Source organism: Ornithodoros turicata, chromosome 1 (assembly GCF_037126465.1).
Source record: "Ornithodoros turicata isolate Travis chromosome 1, ASM3712646v1, whole genome shotgun sequence".
Taxonomy (NCBI): Eukaryota; Metazoa; Arthropoda; class Arachnida; order Ixodida; family Argasidae; genus Ornithodoros; species Ornithodoros turicata.
In genome coordinates this window covers 118926587-118942574 of record NC_088201.1, presented here as the reverse complement: position 1 = coordinate 118942574, position 15988 = coordinate 118926587, and the positions used below count along the sequence as shown (strand labels likewise).

Below are 15988 nucleotides of genomic sequence, written 5' to 3'. Positions count from 1 at the left end.
TCCTTTCTTTGTATGAAGATTCTTGAATGGCGTACAAGAGTGTTTTAGATGAAAATCGTCCGGTGGTCCACCGCAATTGATATGTTTGTTGAGTTTCAATAAATGATGATACATCAGACCTTGCACGACAATATTGAACTTCTGTTCATTCGACATCTTTGCAGAGACTGGTAGAATAAAATAATTGCGTTGCCATGGTAGTGGAACATACCGCGTGATAAGATTTTATGTACTTTCCATCTCAGATATGTGTAATTTCAACAAATCCGTAATGAAACGTGCGATATAGACCGCTTGTATATGATAATTTGATCTGACTGCTTTCTTGATGAAGGCAATGCCCATTGCAATGATTACAATTACATCTGGTCTAGTGTATTTCAGTTCTTCGTTAGCAAATCTCAAAAACTCCGCCGTCAATCCTAGTGGCCCTTCCGACGTTGATGCGCAGATATTTTTATAAGTATTGTAGATTCGGCATATAAATTCTTGCACCTTCAGTTCTGTAGTTTGTACCATATCCCCGAATACGACCATGTCTAGGACGTATTGAAATGCAGCGATAATGAAATCGTTTCGCGGCTCCTCCTTTTTGAAGCAGTTTTTTATCACATCTTCCCATGACTTATGGTATCGAGTACAAAATCTGTCCATCTTTTCAAAGTAGAGCAATTGTCCCTTCTGTTTTCAAGTGCACGTCTACACTTAATTACAAGCATGTCTATGTTTATTTTATTGGTTAAATTTTATTATCTGATTTAGAAATTTGTTACAAGATATTACAAAAATATTGATGTAATTAAATTTGTTTCTTGTTTTTTGATTGAGTATCGTTGCTACCAATTAATAATTTGGACTTTCTCTACGTGTTCAATAAGAATATCACATCTCTACAAACTTAGTCGACTTGTCAACCACTTTGACGAAAGACTTCTGTTTCAGGAAAAGGATGTGAAAAGATAGTGACCCCCGCGAGTGATATCGACATCTATTTGCGCTGCACAATAAAATATATCGCCTTTGAACTCTCTTTTATCTGACCTCTAGAGCGCCTCGTTTGCTGGACGAAGTAATATAGCCCCTAACCCTCTGAGTGATAAAACATGCGCTGTGCTATGGTCACATAGATAGAGACATAAAGTCTACCGGCTTTGAGGAAAAGAGTGAAAACCGTGCATATTTCCTACGTCTTGGATACCTCCATTAAGGTTCGTAGTGTTTGTTAGAATGAAAATTGTATATTGGTCGATTTTATGATGGTTCAATGATAGATTATTTTCCTCTGTTGTTGTTTACGTGTCGCCGCGTGTTCCTCTGTTCTTCAGCGTTAAGTCTGTGTTATAGTGTTAAGTCTGTGCTATTTCGCATTTGATAGATTGATTAGCTATTATTTCTCTGTGTGTTGGATGGTGCGCAGGTTTGGCTCTCTATTAATTGTAACTGTTGATTGTGTTGTTTCTCGTTTTTCCTTACGTCTATGCTGTTCACTTAATAAGAAATTAAAAGTTGAGTAATGTTGGAATATAACATTGAGATTCTCTATTGTGCTCGAAATGTTATGCCAGATATTCCCACTATTGCATTGATGGTTCTCACGTATAGGAATATTAATTTTCTGATGAGTTTGATTTTCTCAATGATAGATTACTGTGTTGTTTTGATTAGGAATATCTTCTTCGTAGTGGTATAGATTTTATTTCCTCTTGTGTTCGTGTCGTTCTTTGTTCTGTTTGTTGGCTAGGAGCGTGCTATGTGGTGAAGTTCATTTTTAACATGTCTATTTTCTGATAAGTTTGATTTTTTCTTCTGATTTTCTGAATAATAGATTACTATGTTGTTTTGATTAAGAATAACTTCTTTGTAGTGGTGTAGATTTTATTTCCTCTTGTGTTCTTGTCGTTCGTGTTCCATGGTCTTCCATACATCTATCGGCACCCGTCTTCAACAAATCAGGGTAGATATCATTAGATCTGGTTGTTGGCTAGAAGCGTGCTATGTGGTGAAGTTCATTTTTAACATGTCTATTTTCTGATGAGTTTGATTTTTTCTTCTGATTTTCTGAATGATAGATTACTCTGTTGTTTTGATTAGGAATATCTTCTTCGTAGTGGTATAGATTTTATTTCTTCTTGTGCTCGTGTCGTTCGTGTTCTGTTTGCGGCTAGGAGCGTGCTATGTGGTGAAGTGGAATACCTTCTTTGTAGTGGTGTAGATTTTATTTCGTCTTGTGTTCGTGTTCTGCTGTTCACAGTTAATTACATACAACTATCAGAACTTCCCGCTATTGCAAAGATGGTTCTCACGTATAGGAATATTAGACTTTTTATAATATAAGTTATAATTTTGTTTATAATCATATTGATTAAGAATATCTTCTTTGATTAAATGTGGTGATCGTTTCTCGTTTTGATATGGTGTAGCTATTATTTCCCTGCATGTCGGTTTATTTATTTATTGTTAATACGTTAAAAGCCCGAAGGCATTACATAACGGAGGTGGGCACACGGTAAGGATACAGAAAAAAAATTGAGAGGAAACAGAGTGAAAGATGGAGAAAACAAGTCTTAGGTTAGGTTCTATATTAATGCTATGTGTTGATTCGAATTATTACCTTATGTCTGTGCTATTCACTTCAATAGAAATTAAATTTGTGTCACATTGGAATATTAAACTTTGCTATTGTGCTCGAAATTACTTACACCTATCAGATTCTAACATCTCAGACTTTTTATAATAGTGTATTGTGTTCCTTCTATTTCAGATTTTTGGCTAAGTTTTTCCCATTCACGCAGAGTCATAACATAATTCCTAATGACTTTAATAAATATATTTTCACTTATACTTTTGTGTATGGCTATCCTTTGCAGCCTACTGCACACCTGTTGTAGCTGGAAAAAATATGATTCAAGTCGGCTCAGGCTGAAAAATGGCGAAAGTCGGCGGCCCAGGCTGAAGGGTAAACGCGCACGCAGCCCTCCGGTCACGCTCCGCCCACCACAGCAGCCCTCCACCCCAGCACAGCCCACCTGTCGCGGGAAAGAATTCGGCCCAAGTAGGAAAATGGTGGAAGAAGTCAGCCCAGGGTGAATGGTAAGCGCGCACGCAGCCCTCCGGTCACGCTCCGCCCACCACAGCAACCCTCCACCCGAGCACCGCCCTGTTACAGGTTGTGAAGGTTTTTCGGCTGGGTTTTTCTCCTTCACCTGGTTGGCATCACAATTCCCAGCACTATTGGCTTTAATAAATATATCTCAACTTGAATGGCATTAATAAATATATTTTCACGTATCCTTTTTTGTGTATGACCCTTCTTTGCATGTCTGTGCATGTAAACCGCTCACCTGCTGTATCGGAAAAATATGTGAAGTCAGCCAAAGAAGTCTGCCCAGGCTGAAAAATGTGAGAGGGTAAGCGCGCACGCAGCCCTCCCCCGCCGATAATCACGTGGACAACCCTCCGCACACGCGCCGCGCAGGGAAAAATATGCGCAGGGCTCAGGACAGGGGCGCCGACGTTTCTCACCCATGTAGCCTGGACCCCACCCCATACTACTTGAGGGGCATTCATGAGGGCCCTCATGAGTGAGTTCGCCCAGCTATGGTATGCCGTCATGTATTTTGGTTGTTCTTGTATCTGGTGCTTGCAGTCTTGCTATCTCTGCAACGTATTAATTACTTTCGGCCACTAAAACTGTCACTCATGTCTAATTCTGACCTACGTACCTACAGTGTGTATACAATACGATGGCGTTGCCAAATACAACTCGTTTGCACGAATGTAATGCCCTGTAGCAGAGTAAGCGTTTGGGCTGGTTGGTTCATATTGAATTAAAAACAATTAAAAACCCCAGTGCTGGGTAGGACAAGGACAGAGGATAAAAGGACAAGGACCGGCACTGAACTGCAACCAAGTGAAGTTTATTTTTTTCTAGCAAACCAGTGACACCCCTCTCACCCCGCAAAAACCGACCAAAAGAGAGCGCTATACACTAGAAACAAGTTCTTCCAAATCTGCTTGCCTATCTGTTGTTTTTCTTTCGTGCGTTGATAAATTCTTCTATTTTCTTGGTGAAATCAATGGATGCCATACTAACGCAATTATCCCCTTCCTCTCGAATGTACCTAGCCTCCTGATAAAGAAGCTTCCCTCTTCCATGCCCGTGAAAAAGAATTTGCGTTCCGCGATAATCTGGGGGTTGTTTTTTGCAACCATCGCAATCTTTTACGTGATCTTTTAAAGTTGAATATTGGGAGCTTGGCCTGGCATGCTCCTGCAACCTGACGTTGACGCATCTCTGCGTTTGCCCAATGTAAAATTTCTTGCAACCTAAAGGAATTTTGTACACGACATTCCGTTTGCAACCGGTGAACGTAGTTTTGTGTTTTATTGTACATTCCGGTTCTTCTGGATTATTGACTTTCCTGGGAAGTGATGCCAGCGCGCCCCCTTTCCTGAAAACCACGTTGACCCCATACTTTCTCCCTAGCTTTTTCAACCTGTGTGACGCAGTATGCACATATGGGATCACCGCGAAATTCTTCTCTAATTCTGTTTCTTTGGTTTTTCTTTGAACGACCTCCGTCATGACACGATTACATGTATCGTAAAGTATAATATCGGGATACCCTGACTTCTCAAACCTGAATATCTGCTGACGGACGCTCTTCATGACCTCATGACAACAGGAGTTGTCTAACGCCGTTCTTATAGCATTTTTTATGATGCTGTTTTTTACTGTTTTTGAATGGCAAGACTCATACGGCAAAACAGGCTTTTCCGTTCTTTGCTGGTATCTCCAACAGAAATGGGAATCCGACCTTCTAATGTACAAATCCAAGAACTGTAGTTCCGTCCCGTTATTCCACTCAACCGTGAAACACATGGGTGCTCCGATTTGTCTTATTGTGTGAATGACCTCTTGCAAATCTACGTTCCCCTGTACACAGAAAAAATAATCGTCTACATAACGAAAGCCCTTCAAGATCCCTAATTTTTTTTCCACGTTGGCGGTAACAATATTTCTATCAATCTCTGCGAGGACAAGTGAGCTCAAAATTGGTGCAATTCTTGACCCGATACATACTCCTGTTTTTTGTCTGTACACCTGGCCTTTTACCTCTATCATGGTGGACGTCAAGTAAAGCTCCAAGAGTTTTATGAACTGCTCCATACCGAGCCCTGCCCCGTTCTGAAACCTTATTACACCGTGCGCCTCTATCGACTCTTGCACACATCTAAGAATGGCTTGATTGTCAAGGCTGTAATACATGTCAACGATGTCCAAAGAAAAAATATTGATTCCGTCCCTCTTTTCCAAGCATTTTAAAAAATCAACGACAGCCGTGGAATTCTTAAGTTCAAATGGGTCATTAATTTCCAACAATTCTAACTTCTCCTGCAAAAACTTGCTGAGCTCATTCTGCCAAGTCCCTTTTTCCGTTATTATGGCTCTTAGCGGGGCTCCTTCCTTGTGTACCTTTATGGTGTAAAAAGCTCTTAGGTAATCCTCAGTAGAATTCTTAATCTTGGTGACAATATTTTCTAACCCTAAGCCCTCAAACAATTTCTTCGCTGCTGACTTTAACGTACGACCTGGTCTGCCTTTTACTTTTACAAAATTCTTTTGCAATGCTTCTTCCTGCTTCCTATCGTAATTACTCTTATCCAGAACAACAAATGTCCCGGATTTATCTGCCGTTAACAGTGAGAGGTTGCTGGATTTGAGTTCATTTACGGCAAGTTTTGCAAAACGTTGCTGTCGAGAAGACACCTGACAACCCTTCAACAGGTCAACAGCGGTATCCACAAGATTCTTCCTGGCGCTTTCTGGAACCTTTTGAACCAGTTCATATGCCATGCCTAACTATGTAATGCCTATGTAATGCCCTCAAGGAAGAGTAATTACTGTTCCAGGAACAGCAAACGCCAGGCACATTCGAGAGATATATGTGCGCAGTGCATGCCTTCGCAAGCAGCAAGTGATGCAGCGGTGGTGAGCCGTAGTGGTACGAGAGTGAAATCTTGCAATTAAACAAGCGATCGACTTACTTTATCAAAGATAACTACAACATATTATATTGGGTTGTCAATAGGTGACGTACGTTCATGGTGCTCTTCGCTTGTTAGCCACAGGCAGGAACGTGAAAGCATAATTACACGAATCGTAACTGCACACGTGGGATCTGCAACGTGTTTCGGCATTTGCAAACATCCCGCAAATGAAACAAACAAAAAACACTGCAGTAAAGAAGCCTACATCGATCGAGCAAACGCTCCGTGCCACCATAATCTGTTTATGCTCCGTAGAGAGGGAGGGATGTCTTGAAAGAACAATGATAACACTTACGTCTGCGGTATATACCGCCCGAACCATTGCCGCCATAAAAAACGGTGGCCCCATGTCTTTTTCGGAATTCGTAATTTATTATTATCTAACATATGGGGCCGTTTTCTGCAAATGAAGGGTTGTACCAGGCACAGTTCGATATGGGCTTCCAGGATAGCGTTACAGTTTGAAAAAGAGAAGGTATCCCCGGTGCTAACCTAAATTTCAAATTGTGCACTGTGTGCTGCACTTGAAATCGATTTCCGTGTACTTTCTGTTGGAGATACGCACATGTACATATGTGGAATGCTGGGGCACTACGTTGTCCAGCAAACAAGGGCGAGTCGTGCATCCGGAGGCAAGGAATGGAACAACATCGATTTTCGTCGAAATCTGCCCAGGGGAAGACACAATGCAAGGCTGGCTTGAGTGGGGGACGGTCATGCTGACACAACATCTCATGCTGAACAAGCGGAAGGTTCGCCTCCACTATACGCCTTTGGGGCGAAGGAGTCAAGTTGCAGGAACGCAACAGGGAACGGATGGTCCGTGAACTCTGGAGCTAGCAGTCACATGACAGGCTCTCGCACTTTACTGAGCGAATTTCGTGACCAAAATGAAAAGCCGGTTACGTTGGCGGATGGCAACACGATCCAATCTCAAGGGGTTGGAAAGGTCATATTCGAGGTGACAGCCGGAGGAGTAACGAATGTAATCACAGCAAAAGACGTCCTCTACGTCCCAGGGATGGAAGACAACCTGGTTTCGGTATCGAAACTCACGGAAAATGGAATGCACGTAATGTTCAGCGGTGATCATTACAAGGTCTACTACGATCGAAAACTTGTGTTTGATGCTATCAAGGAAGGAGACATTTGCAAGTTGTATGCCTAAGTTACTTCGCCCATTAATCAAGCTCGTACAGCGTGGCTGGATCCAACGATGTTATGGCACCGCTGCATGGGCCATCTGAATACCAAAGACCTGCTACGAATATCGGATAGAGGAATGGTTCCAGGAATGAAGAAGTTAAGGGATGTAAATGAACAATGTCCTGAGTGCATCAAGGGAAAATATTCGAGAGATCCATTCAAGTCGTCGGTTGACAAGCCAGGAAGTGAACGAAGAGCGAGCTTCTCGTGCCTCCTGGTCCTAACTTCACAGAGTAAATGTTATACACAGAAGACATATCAACGCGCAAAGTAATATTTCAACACTTTCCAGTAGTTTCAAGTACGCACTCGTTGTACATGAAGTATATGCACAGTGAGAGACATTGTTAGATCATCAGTCGTGGCAGAAGCAAGGGAAGCCGAAGACGAAGCTAGTTCACGCATACGGCAACAGCGGTGACGGCGAACGACAACGGCACGGCAACAAGCTGCGGTTCTGCGGTTCAAGCCGTTCTTCACACAGTCTCTTTGCCCGCCGTGGTCGCCCGCTCTCCCGAACGACACAGGTCCTTTCATTATCGTATCTTCTTCCCTTCCTTCTCTCCCATGGCTAAACACGGCACATGCCGGCAGTTTTCGTGCGTAGGTGGAGATCATTGGTCGATGGAGAGTGGGCGAAGTCACGTCACGGCAGAACTTGAACATGTCTCATCTTCCTTTTACCGTGCCGCGGAGGCCATCACGGCGTCTCAACGGCGAGGAAATGGCGCGATTTGCCGTGTCGTCCACGATTGCCGTACGCCGTTGCCGTATGTGCAACAAGCCTAAATCCGCATACATAACCTTACAAGGCTTAAACGAGCTCCGGTTTGTCCTGAAATGATAACCACTTTTGGAAGTATACCATTTTGAAGGCAGACGGGCGCCCAAGACCTTCAAAGGAGTCAACCTGCACTAATTCTCTGTACAAAAAGTGATTGAGATATTAGGAGTGGACCTTAACCAATTGTTCGCAGGAGTTGTGGACCTCTTACCTAATTCTTTAATGTGCGACTCCGCAACAAAATGACAGTTGTTGTGGCATATCCGTAATCTTTGGTATGCCAGGAACATATGTACGAAATATTTCCGTCAAAAACTGCGCAGATTTTACTCAAACGAATTATTACGAAGCGAGCGCTTCGCCTCTGTGAAGTGAGAGGGCGCTGAAGCAACACACTGGTGACATCACCCGGCATCCGGCAAGGAAGAAAGAGTGCAGGCTTGGAGGCAGACGACGATGCTGGGTGATGTCACGGAATTCTCCTCCGGACGAACCGCCGTAGTTTGGAGCTCTGTTTTCTCCTCTTGGCATTTCGGTATGGGTTTGCTATTGTCCTCATTTACGAATTAAATTACTGAAATGAATGCGAATGTTGTATTGGGTATCGACGGGGTGGTTCGTGTTCGATATGATTCTCACGAAATCCTTTTCGTTGTGAAGTCTCCCCCTAAGTAGCCTTCTACGCCGTTATGAGGAATTGTCCAGGTTGAATATGAAATGGCCCCTGCGTCTTCAGAATGACGGAAATATGGAGACCGTCAGCGCTATCCATCCGTTGCGTGGACTACTAGGATTGTAAATAAATAAATAAATGACGTCAGAGGTGACGTCAGCAGTGCATAATAGTCATGGCGCGTTTACATTCACGCACATCGTTTGAATTGTATTCCCTTTCCGTGACCAAACCATACTAATCACCCACTGGAAAAATACCGGACGAGAACGGAGAAAATAAATCATATCATGTTTAATGTCAGATATAAATTTGAAACGCATACAGTTATCACAGGTGTTGACAACTGGAAGCAGGAAGGTATGTGAAAGCCACAGAGAAATTAGGAAGGTTCACTTAAGGTCCATTCCTCAGCTAGAGCTAAATGTACACGTAGTGATTAGCCGTTTGCATTTCTTCAATGAGTGGCATAGTAGATCCGTTGCAAAAAACACACAAAAACATGAGATGGTTGGTGCACAGCTGAATCTGCTGCTAGTGGTCAAGCCCTCAGGGCCGATCATGCCATGACGAAAGCTTTTTTTTCTTCTCGGGGTGTGCAACAGGGCGTACATTGCATTCATCTGTTCACACGTGTTCATCTTGCTCTACAGCTCTGACATGTGAAGCTCACTTCCTGTTAACCCCAAAAGTATACTAACTCTGTACTACAATGGACGGACACAAAGCATGGATACAGGGATGCAGGGATATACGAGCCTACCATGACACATGCGCAGGGGAGCAGGATACGGAAACCTACCCGGGTGGTAGATGACTTCGTATATGTGTACGAGTGGGACAACATATAGTTTTTCCTGTACTAGAATTATGAATGAACCATTAGTACACACAAAACTATGCGCACGTTGTAAATATTTTTATTTACGATCGTGCCCCTGCTACCAACACCCGGAATCAGTCGCGTCTCATGATGGTAGCCGTGCCGATAGGTCTGGTTTGGTATTCCTGCGATCTTTCACTACCAGTTTACATTTACCTTTACAGTACCGCTTTTGTTGAGATTTTACTGTATCACTAAATCCCTAGTTGGATACTACCTAGTACCCGCTTCCGAGACCAGAGGAGCTTCTTGTGAAACACAATGGTGCTCAGGAATTTTCGAAGCTAAACCTTTATCGTATCTACATCGCATCAATCCTATCTACAGCTGGAAGTGGATGACGGTTCTAAAAAGAGATTGGTTATCAATACAGCCATTTGTCAATTATCCGGACACTTCGGGAGTTGTCACTCTTCGACCGGCTAACGAATTTCTGGATAAACGGACCAAGCAAACTTTGATGCGAAGTGAGCTGCTTGAAATTAGTACGCACGCGCGTGACCCAATTTTGGTTAGAGTCGCGGCGCAGGCTGCGTCACCTTGCTATTCAAAAAAAGGTAACTCCTCATAAAGTTAATCCCGCGCACATGTTTTTGTCTTTTTGCACTTGTCTTTGGCATAGGGGAAAAGACAGGCGATGCTTTCGGACGGCCTGGGCATTGACGTTCACATGTACATTTCTTGCGCCCGGTGGGTACAGGACACCTTTTCTACTTAGCATCTCTTGCTACCGTGCATCTCTCCCATGTATCCGCACGCACCAAAGGGAGTGACCGCTGAAGAAAGAGGAGTCAAACTGGGCAGAATCCCCCGATGAGATGTGACTCTTTCCCGGAAGAATGTGCATAAAGCACATGCCAGAAGCAGAGGACGCTGACACTTTTCCGGATAAGTGAATCAGAATGACCTAGGTCCTAGAAGGTTGGACACGTACTTGCTCTCCGGATACGGATAACACATTCTGGATAAGCGAGACAAAATCCCACGGCAGCAGGTTCGTTCTCAGTAATGTAGTCGGGATAACGAGTTTTCCGGATATGTGAACCCTGAATAAGCGAGAGATGGCTGTGCACACAAAGGACTATATCGCATTATCGTATGTCTTTTTGTATGATGTATTCGCCTACGACTTTTCGACGTACCAATGAGCGAGTAACAGCAGGGTTAGCACATATTGGTTGTTATCTTGATGTCATTATTGTTCGTAACTGTAGTCAAGTGTGAACAGTCAACACGTGAGAAATACGAGTATACAGATTATTTTCCAAAAGAGGAAGGAGTATGAATTGGTCTTGAAGAAAGGAAAAACGCATGCGTGATGAAGTTGAATATCTTGGGCAAATTCCGTTAGCATGGGGATTTTACTGTTTCAAAAGAAGATTTCCGCAGTTTTGAAGATTTCGGTGTTCCCTAAACATTTCAAAATTGAGACCGTTCCGTATTATAGCAGGTTTATGCCGGGCTCGGCGGAGGCTTGTGCACCATTGAACAAATTGCTAAATCGTAAAAGCTACACATGTTGGGAAGGATGCCTTGACGCTTTTGATTATCTTAAGCACAGGTTGAAAGCCGTCGACGGTCTAACTCATTTTCGTCCAAGGAAACACACCTAATTGCCACCGGATGCATCTTCAGACGGAGTTGGGGCAGTGATCTATCACACGATTGACGAGAAAGGCAAAACCGATAGTTCACGCGTCGAAAACATACGTTATCACTAGCGGAGAGAAACAATGCTCAGGTAGAAATGGAGACACGTCCCATCATTTGTACCAGGAATAAATTTAATCAGTGTCTCTGGGGACCGAAATTGACGTAATATACTGATGTAAACCTTTTACCACCATTTTTGGGCCAACGAAATGAGCACCTGTGACCCCAGCGAATCGGTTGCAATGCTTGGCGTTGATCATGATAGGTCACATCTATGATACTCAGAAGCCAACGCAGAAAGTCGGAAATGCTGATGGGTTATCGAAACTTACAGAAGGGCCAAACGACGACTTCGCTCGTGGTATCTCCAGTAACCATCACGCTAACTTGAATGATGTGAATGTAATTTCTTTTGAAGTTATGTCCATGTTACCTGTAACGCCACTTTCATTGCAGAAGAGGCAGCTAAAGTCCATGGTAAACAGGCCTCACCACAATGCAAAAATTGCAAGATGTGTGCATCCCAACGACGTAAAATTACTTTTGTTGTGTGTACGCGTGACACCGAAGCAGGACTTGGGCAAAACAGGGTGCTGATAGAGACGGGCCGTCCCCCTGCAGCTCTGTAACAACCGTTCCATTACCGGAAACAGTAACGGAAACGAAACGGAAACGCAATTGGAAGGCCGGTATCAGAAACGGATAACGGAAACGAAAATACAGCAGTAACGAAAATGGAAACGGTAACCAAAATACGTCCGTTATCCTTCCCTGTGCACATACGTCGTTTAATGTGTTATATCTGCTCTCCTTACATTTCAACTGGCAAGTCATCCTCTCAGTTGTTCAACAAAGGCTATTCACAACGAAGTTACATTCGGTTCGACCGTTCCGACGCATTTATATGGTGACGCTTTTTGAAATACTACACCAGAGAGCTCAACTCGAGATGTCGAGATTTCACAAAAGTGTAAATGATCCCACAATGAAACAGCCGTTGAATTAAAGGCGCTGTTGTTGATCGTGTGGGCAACGTGATATAGCAGGTAGAGTCGGAAAGAAGGAAACTTCGTCGAGTCCACGTCAATCACATCAAGAGTAGGGTGTCAATCCACAGTGACTCACAAATTCATAGTTAAATATCAGGTACACTCCATTCTCTACAGGAATCGGAGATGCCCTCAGACTCCGTTAGTTCCTGGCGTGTCATTCTTCTAAAAGACCATACGGGAAGCCTACAACCGCTTCTGCTCGTACGTACCAGAACCGCTTTTTTTACCACTTGTTCTGTACCAGTTCACAGCGTTAAGAGTGGGGAACGTAATCAATAATAAGGACTGAGTCACGAAGATCAGTCTCGTGCTCTCGTACAAAGTTTTCCATCAGATTGTCAGCTCTTCAAAAGGAGCTGATCGAACTTACATTAAGCGCTGCTCCCACACGAACTCTTACGTATTGTGGTTATTGAGCAGATACCACTGTTACAATCACTTATTGTTAGCATTCAACCGGCATGAAATGGGTAGTGTTGCAGTGAAGTGCCACTAAGGTTTCCTCGTCCACTGCTTGTCTTGGAGTTGGAGTTGGACGGACTAAAAATATCATACGGAGAGGTTGAACTTGTCTGCTTGTCTTGTTTTATAGCATGTGAGCACCGCTTTGCTGCTGCTTATCTATATTTATAATGTATATTACCGTCTGATCTGTTCTCTAAGACGAGTTTTTTGCAATTTCTGCCAAAAACCATGCAAGTTTTTTGCAGTTCAAAATGTCTGAAAATTGTGTATCTCTAAGTATATCCGAATTTGCATTTCAGCTTTGCTGACCTGTATTGGATATGTCGTTCCTGCCTTGGTTTACCTATTATGCTAAACAATTTCAGCACTGTTGCCACCACGTCCGATGTGCGCGGAGACCTATATATGTATTGTACAATGTAGAGCACATTTGTATATTGACTGATATGCTTCAAGCAATTGCAGTCTTCAGCAATTAATTCGGAGGTGCGTGGTCTTCGGGTGGCCACGATAATATTAATAAATGTGGCACACCAAAACAATTTACGAACGATTGCGACTGCTGTATTTTCTCAAGGGGTCCGTCCGCCAAATAATCGCAAACCATCTCTTGCTTGCATTATCAGCATATGGCTTCTCTAGCACACCTTCCATGTTGCTTCAGGATAAGGTTGAGCGTGCTGTGTGTGTCACGCCTATAAGTCACCTCATCACTTTCGCCTGTGTTAAGCACACGACACCGAAAGTGTATGTGTGGTGGTGTGATCACGAGCAAACGTTTCGGGTCTTATGCTACTACAAATAATTTCCCACAAACTGCTCACCGTGTCGAATTTATATCGCAACCCGTCCTGGCCAAAACTCTTATGACACAGTTGGTCCAGTGTCGTGTTTGTTCCTGGCAAGTACGGAGATGTTGCTGCTGTTTTGCCGCTGTCATTCTTGTAGAGACAACCATGGGTATGCTGCCTGCAAACAGAACGTGTCCCGTTTATAAGTAAGGAGTAATAGAAGCCGTGATGAAAGCGACAACATATTTTGACATTTTCCCGTAAACTGCATGTCTGCATCCAATGCTGGACAATAAAGCTATTTTAATATCCTGGTTCCATTAACTACTCGGAAGAACCATAAAAAATCGTTCAAGAACATTTCCTTCTTTTCATTCCGCAAATCAAGAAAAACATGTGTGCGGTACCGCTGTTGTTTGTGACATGGGTGGATGGAGGAGGAGAAAGTCGGCGACAACAGGGCATGGCGGGGACGAGGTAACACAGCTACGAGACGACGGTTTTTACAGAGTTCCATTCGTGAGCCTACCTACCATACGTTCCTGCTACCAGTCACGGCTCAACAAACATTGTATGGCTGCCGAGAGCACGTGGGTTTCTAGCTCAGCAGTCAGTCCATTTCACGATTGATGTTAAGCTACGTGACACTCATCCCACCTAGTGTTACTCTCCTAGTCTTGCATTACCCGGTCTTGCCATCTGCTGGGCATCCCTTACTTTCCCATCAGATACCCATATCTGAGAGATGAACATAATATCGCTTCCATCAAGAGGAGTCGCCAGAGAACGCGGCAAAAAACCGTCACGTTAACCACATTTCTGCGTCTCATTCTCTTAGCTCGCATCCTGCACGCCAGACTACGGGTACTAGACTCGGCCTAGTTACAGTATAGCGGTCACATTCAGAGCTTAGCATAAGGGTTCCAGGTTCTACTGCAAATGCGGACTCTGTATTCCAAATTGGTTTGGTACATTTCGCGAAGATCGAACTACAGACAGCTGTCATGAGTGAGTCCCAAGAGACAGTGCGGGTACGTGAATCAGCGGCGTCGATACATGCATCAAGGGGGCAGAAAGCGAGACAGATCCTCGCGAAGACATTTTGCGGCAGACGCGAGGGACCTTGCACTAGACAGGCTGCTACCCCACGCGGACATCTTTAACATCACTCACCTCACACCTTTCTAACCGCTCCAATATATTTCTCAGGCACCGTTTCACCCGCAAAGCTTGACTCTTTCTAGTCTTTCTCTTTCTAGTCTTTCTCTTTCCATCTTGGTTTCCCTCTATTATCTCCGCAATGCCCGGAGTCCGCTGGGCCCCAAGTTCATTTACGTTAATATCTTTCACCACTCACGGGTGTTAACCGAGTTACGATTATTCCCCTGTTGTGACTCCTAGTCGTGTCAAGCTAGTACCCCGTCCAACCTTCAATGGTTGTCACTTTGACAGACCACTCCATCCAATAACATCACAGCAGCAGAATATATCACTTTTACTTGAAGTCATGGAAACGTCTCATCACGCAATAAACGAATTATCGATGCGAGTAGGGCATTCATTTCACTTTGCAGCCTGCAGACAACCCACGATTTATTACAGCGTTAGGGTAAAATAGACTTTACAGTGCATCGAAAGACTGTTTTGAGTATACCCTTGATGAGAGATGGCGCCACATGTATCGTAGCTGTTGTTCAACTCCGGTTCCCGAAATCTCTTTATGCAAGGCTTGTACCGCTTCATTGCCGCTCGGCCGACCGATCCACCGTATGTACCGCGTCGGTTCCCCAAAACTCAATGTTTACAGTGAACTGTTTTCAGTATATCGTTCATGAATGGAACGATTCTGTAATCGGCGTGATGCGCGTGAAAGCGTTAAATAGATGGGAAATGCATTTAACGTGGGATTCGATATATTTTTGAAAATATTGTAACAGTGCAGTGCCACCATCGTTTTTCCTTTATTAATCTTCCTTGGGAAAGACGTTACTAATTTGGTTCCTCATTCATGTGCTCCAAGGATTGAGCCCTCGGTATGCGTGCATTTCAAGCTTCGACCCTACACAAGGTTGATTATACTCAGGTGGATGGATCACTTGGTGACCTTTTCTTTTGTCGGCCTTTGGCAGTGGGACAGGGGATGGTCTACGTGTATAGTGTTGACCCGTCATTGACCTTCACGACCTGACACGTTCACGCGTCGAGGAACGAAAGAGCATGGTCTTCATCTTTCGTCCCTGAAACATGCAACCACAGTTTCAGAATGGACGGTTAATAAACCGAGGCGAAGAAGGATAGGAGGTGTCTTTTCCCAGGAGAAACTGATCATAAACCCAGCGAATACGTAAATTGGGGTTCGTAAATCGAGGATTGCCTGCATGTAGTTCCTGTCTTCACTGTTACATATTGTTTGCTTAACGCGCCAGACGG

At 43.8% G+C, this 15988-nt stretch overlaps 1 protein-coding gene across 1 annotated transcript in view; it reads right to left on the bottom strand.

Annotated features, from left to right (window-relative positions):
* LOC135368363 (A disintegrin and metalloproteinase with thrombospondin motifs like) overlaps positions 1 to 15988 on the bottom strand; it is a 148334-nt gene that overhangs the window by 24152 nt on the left and 108194 nt on the right. The window contains exon 8 of the mRNA XM_064601574.1: positions 13592 to 13736. Coding sequence (XP_064457644.1) covers positions 13592 to 13736 — 145 coding nt within the window. The remainder of the gene's footprint in view (positions 1 to 13591; positions 13737 to 15988) is intronic.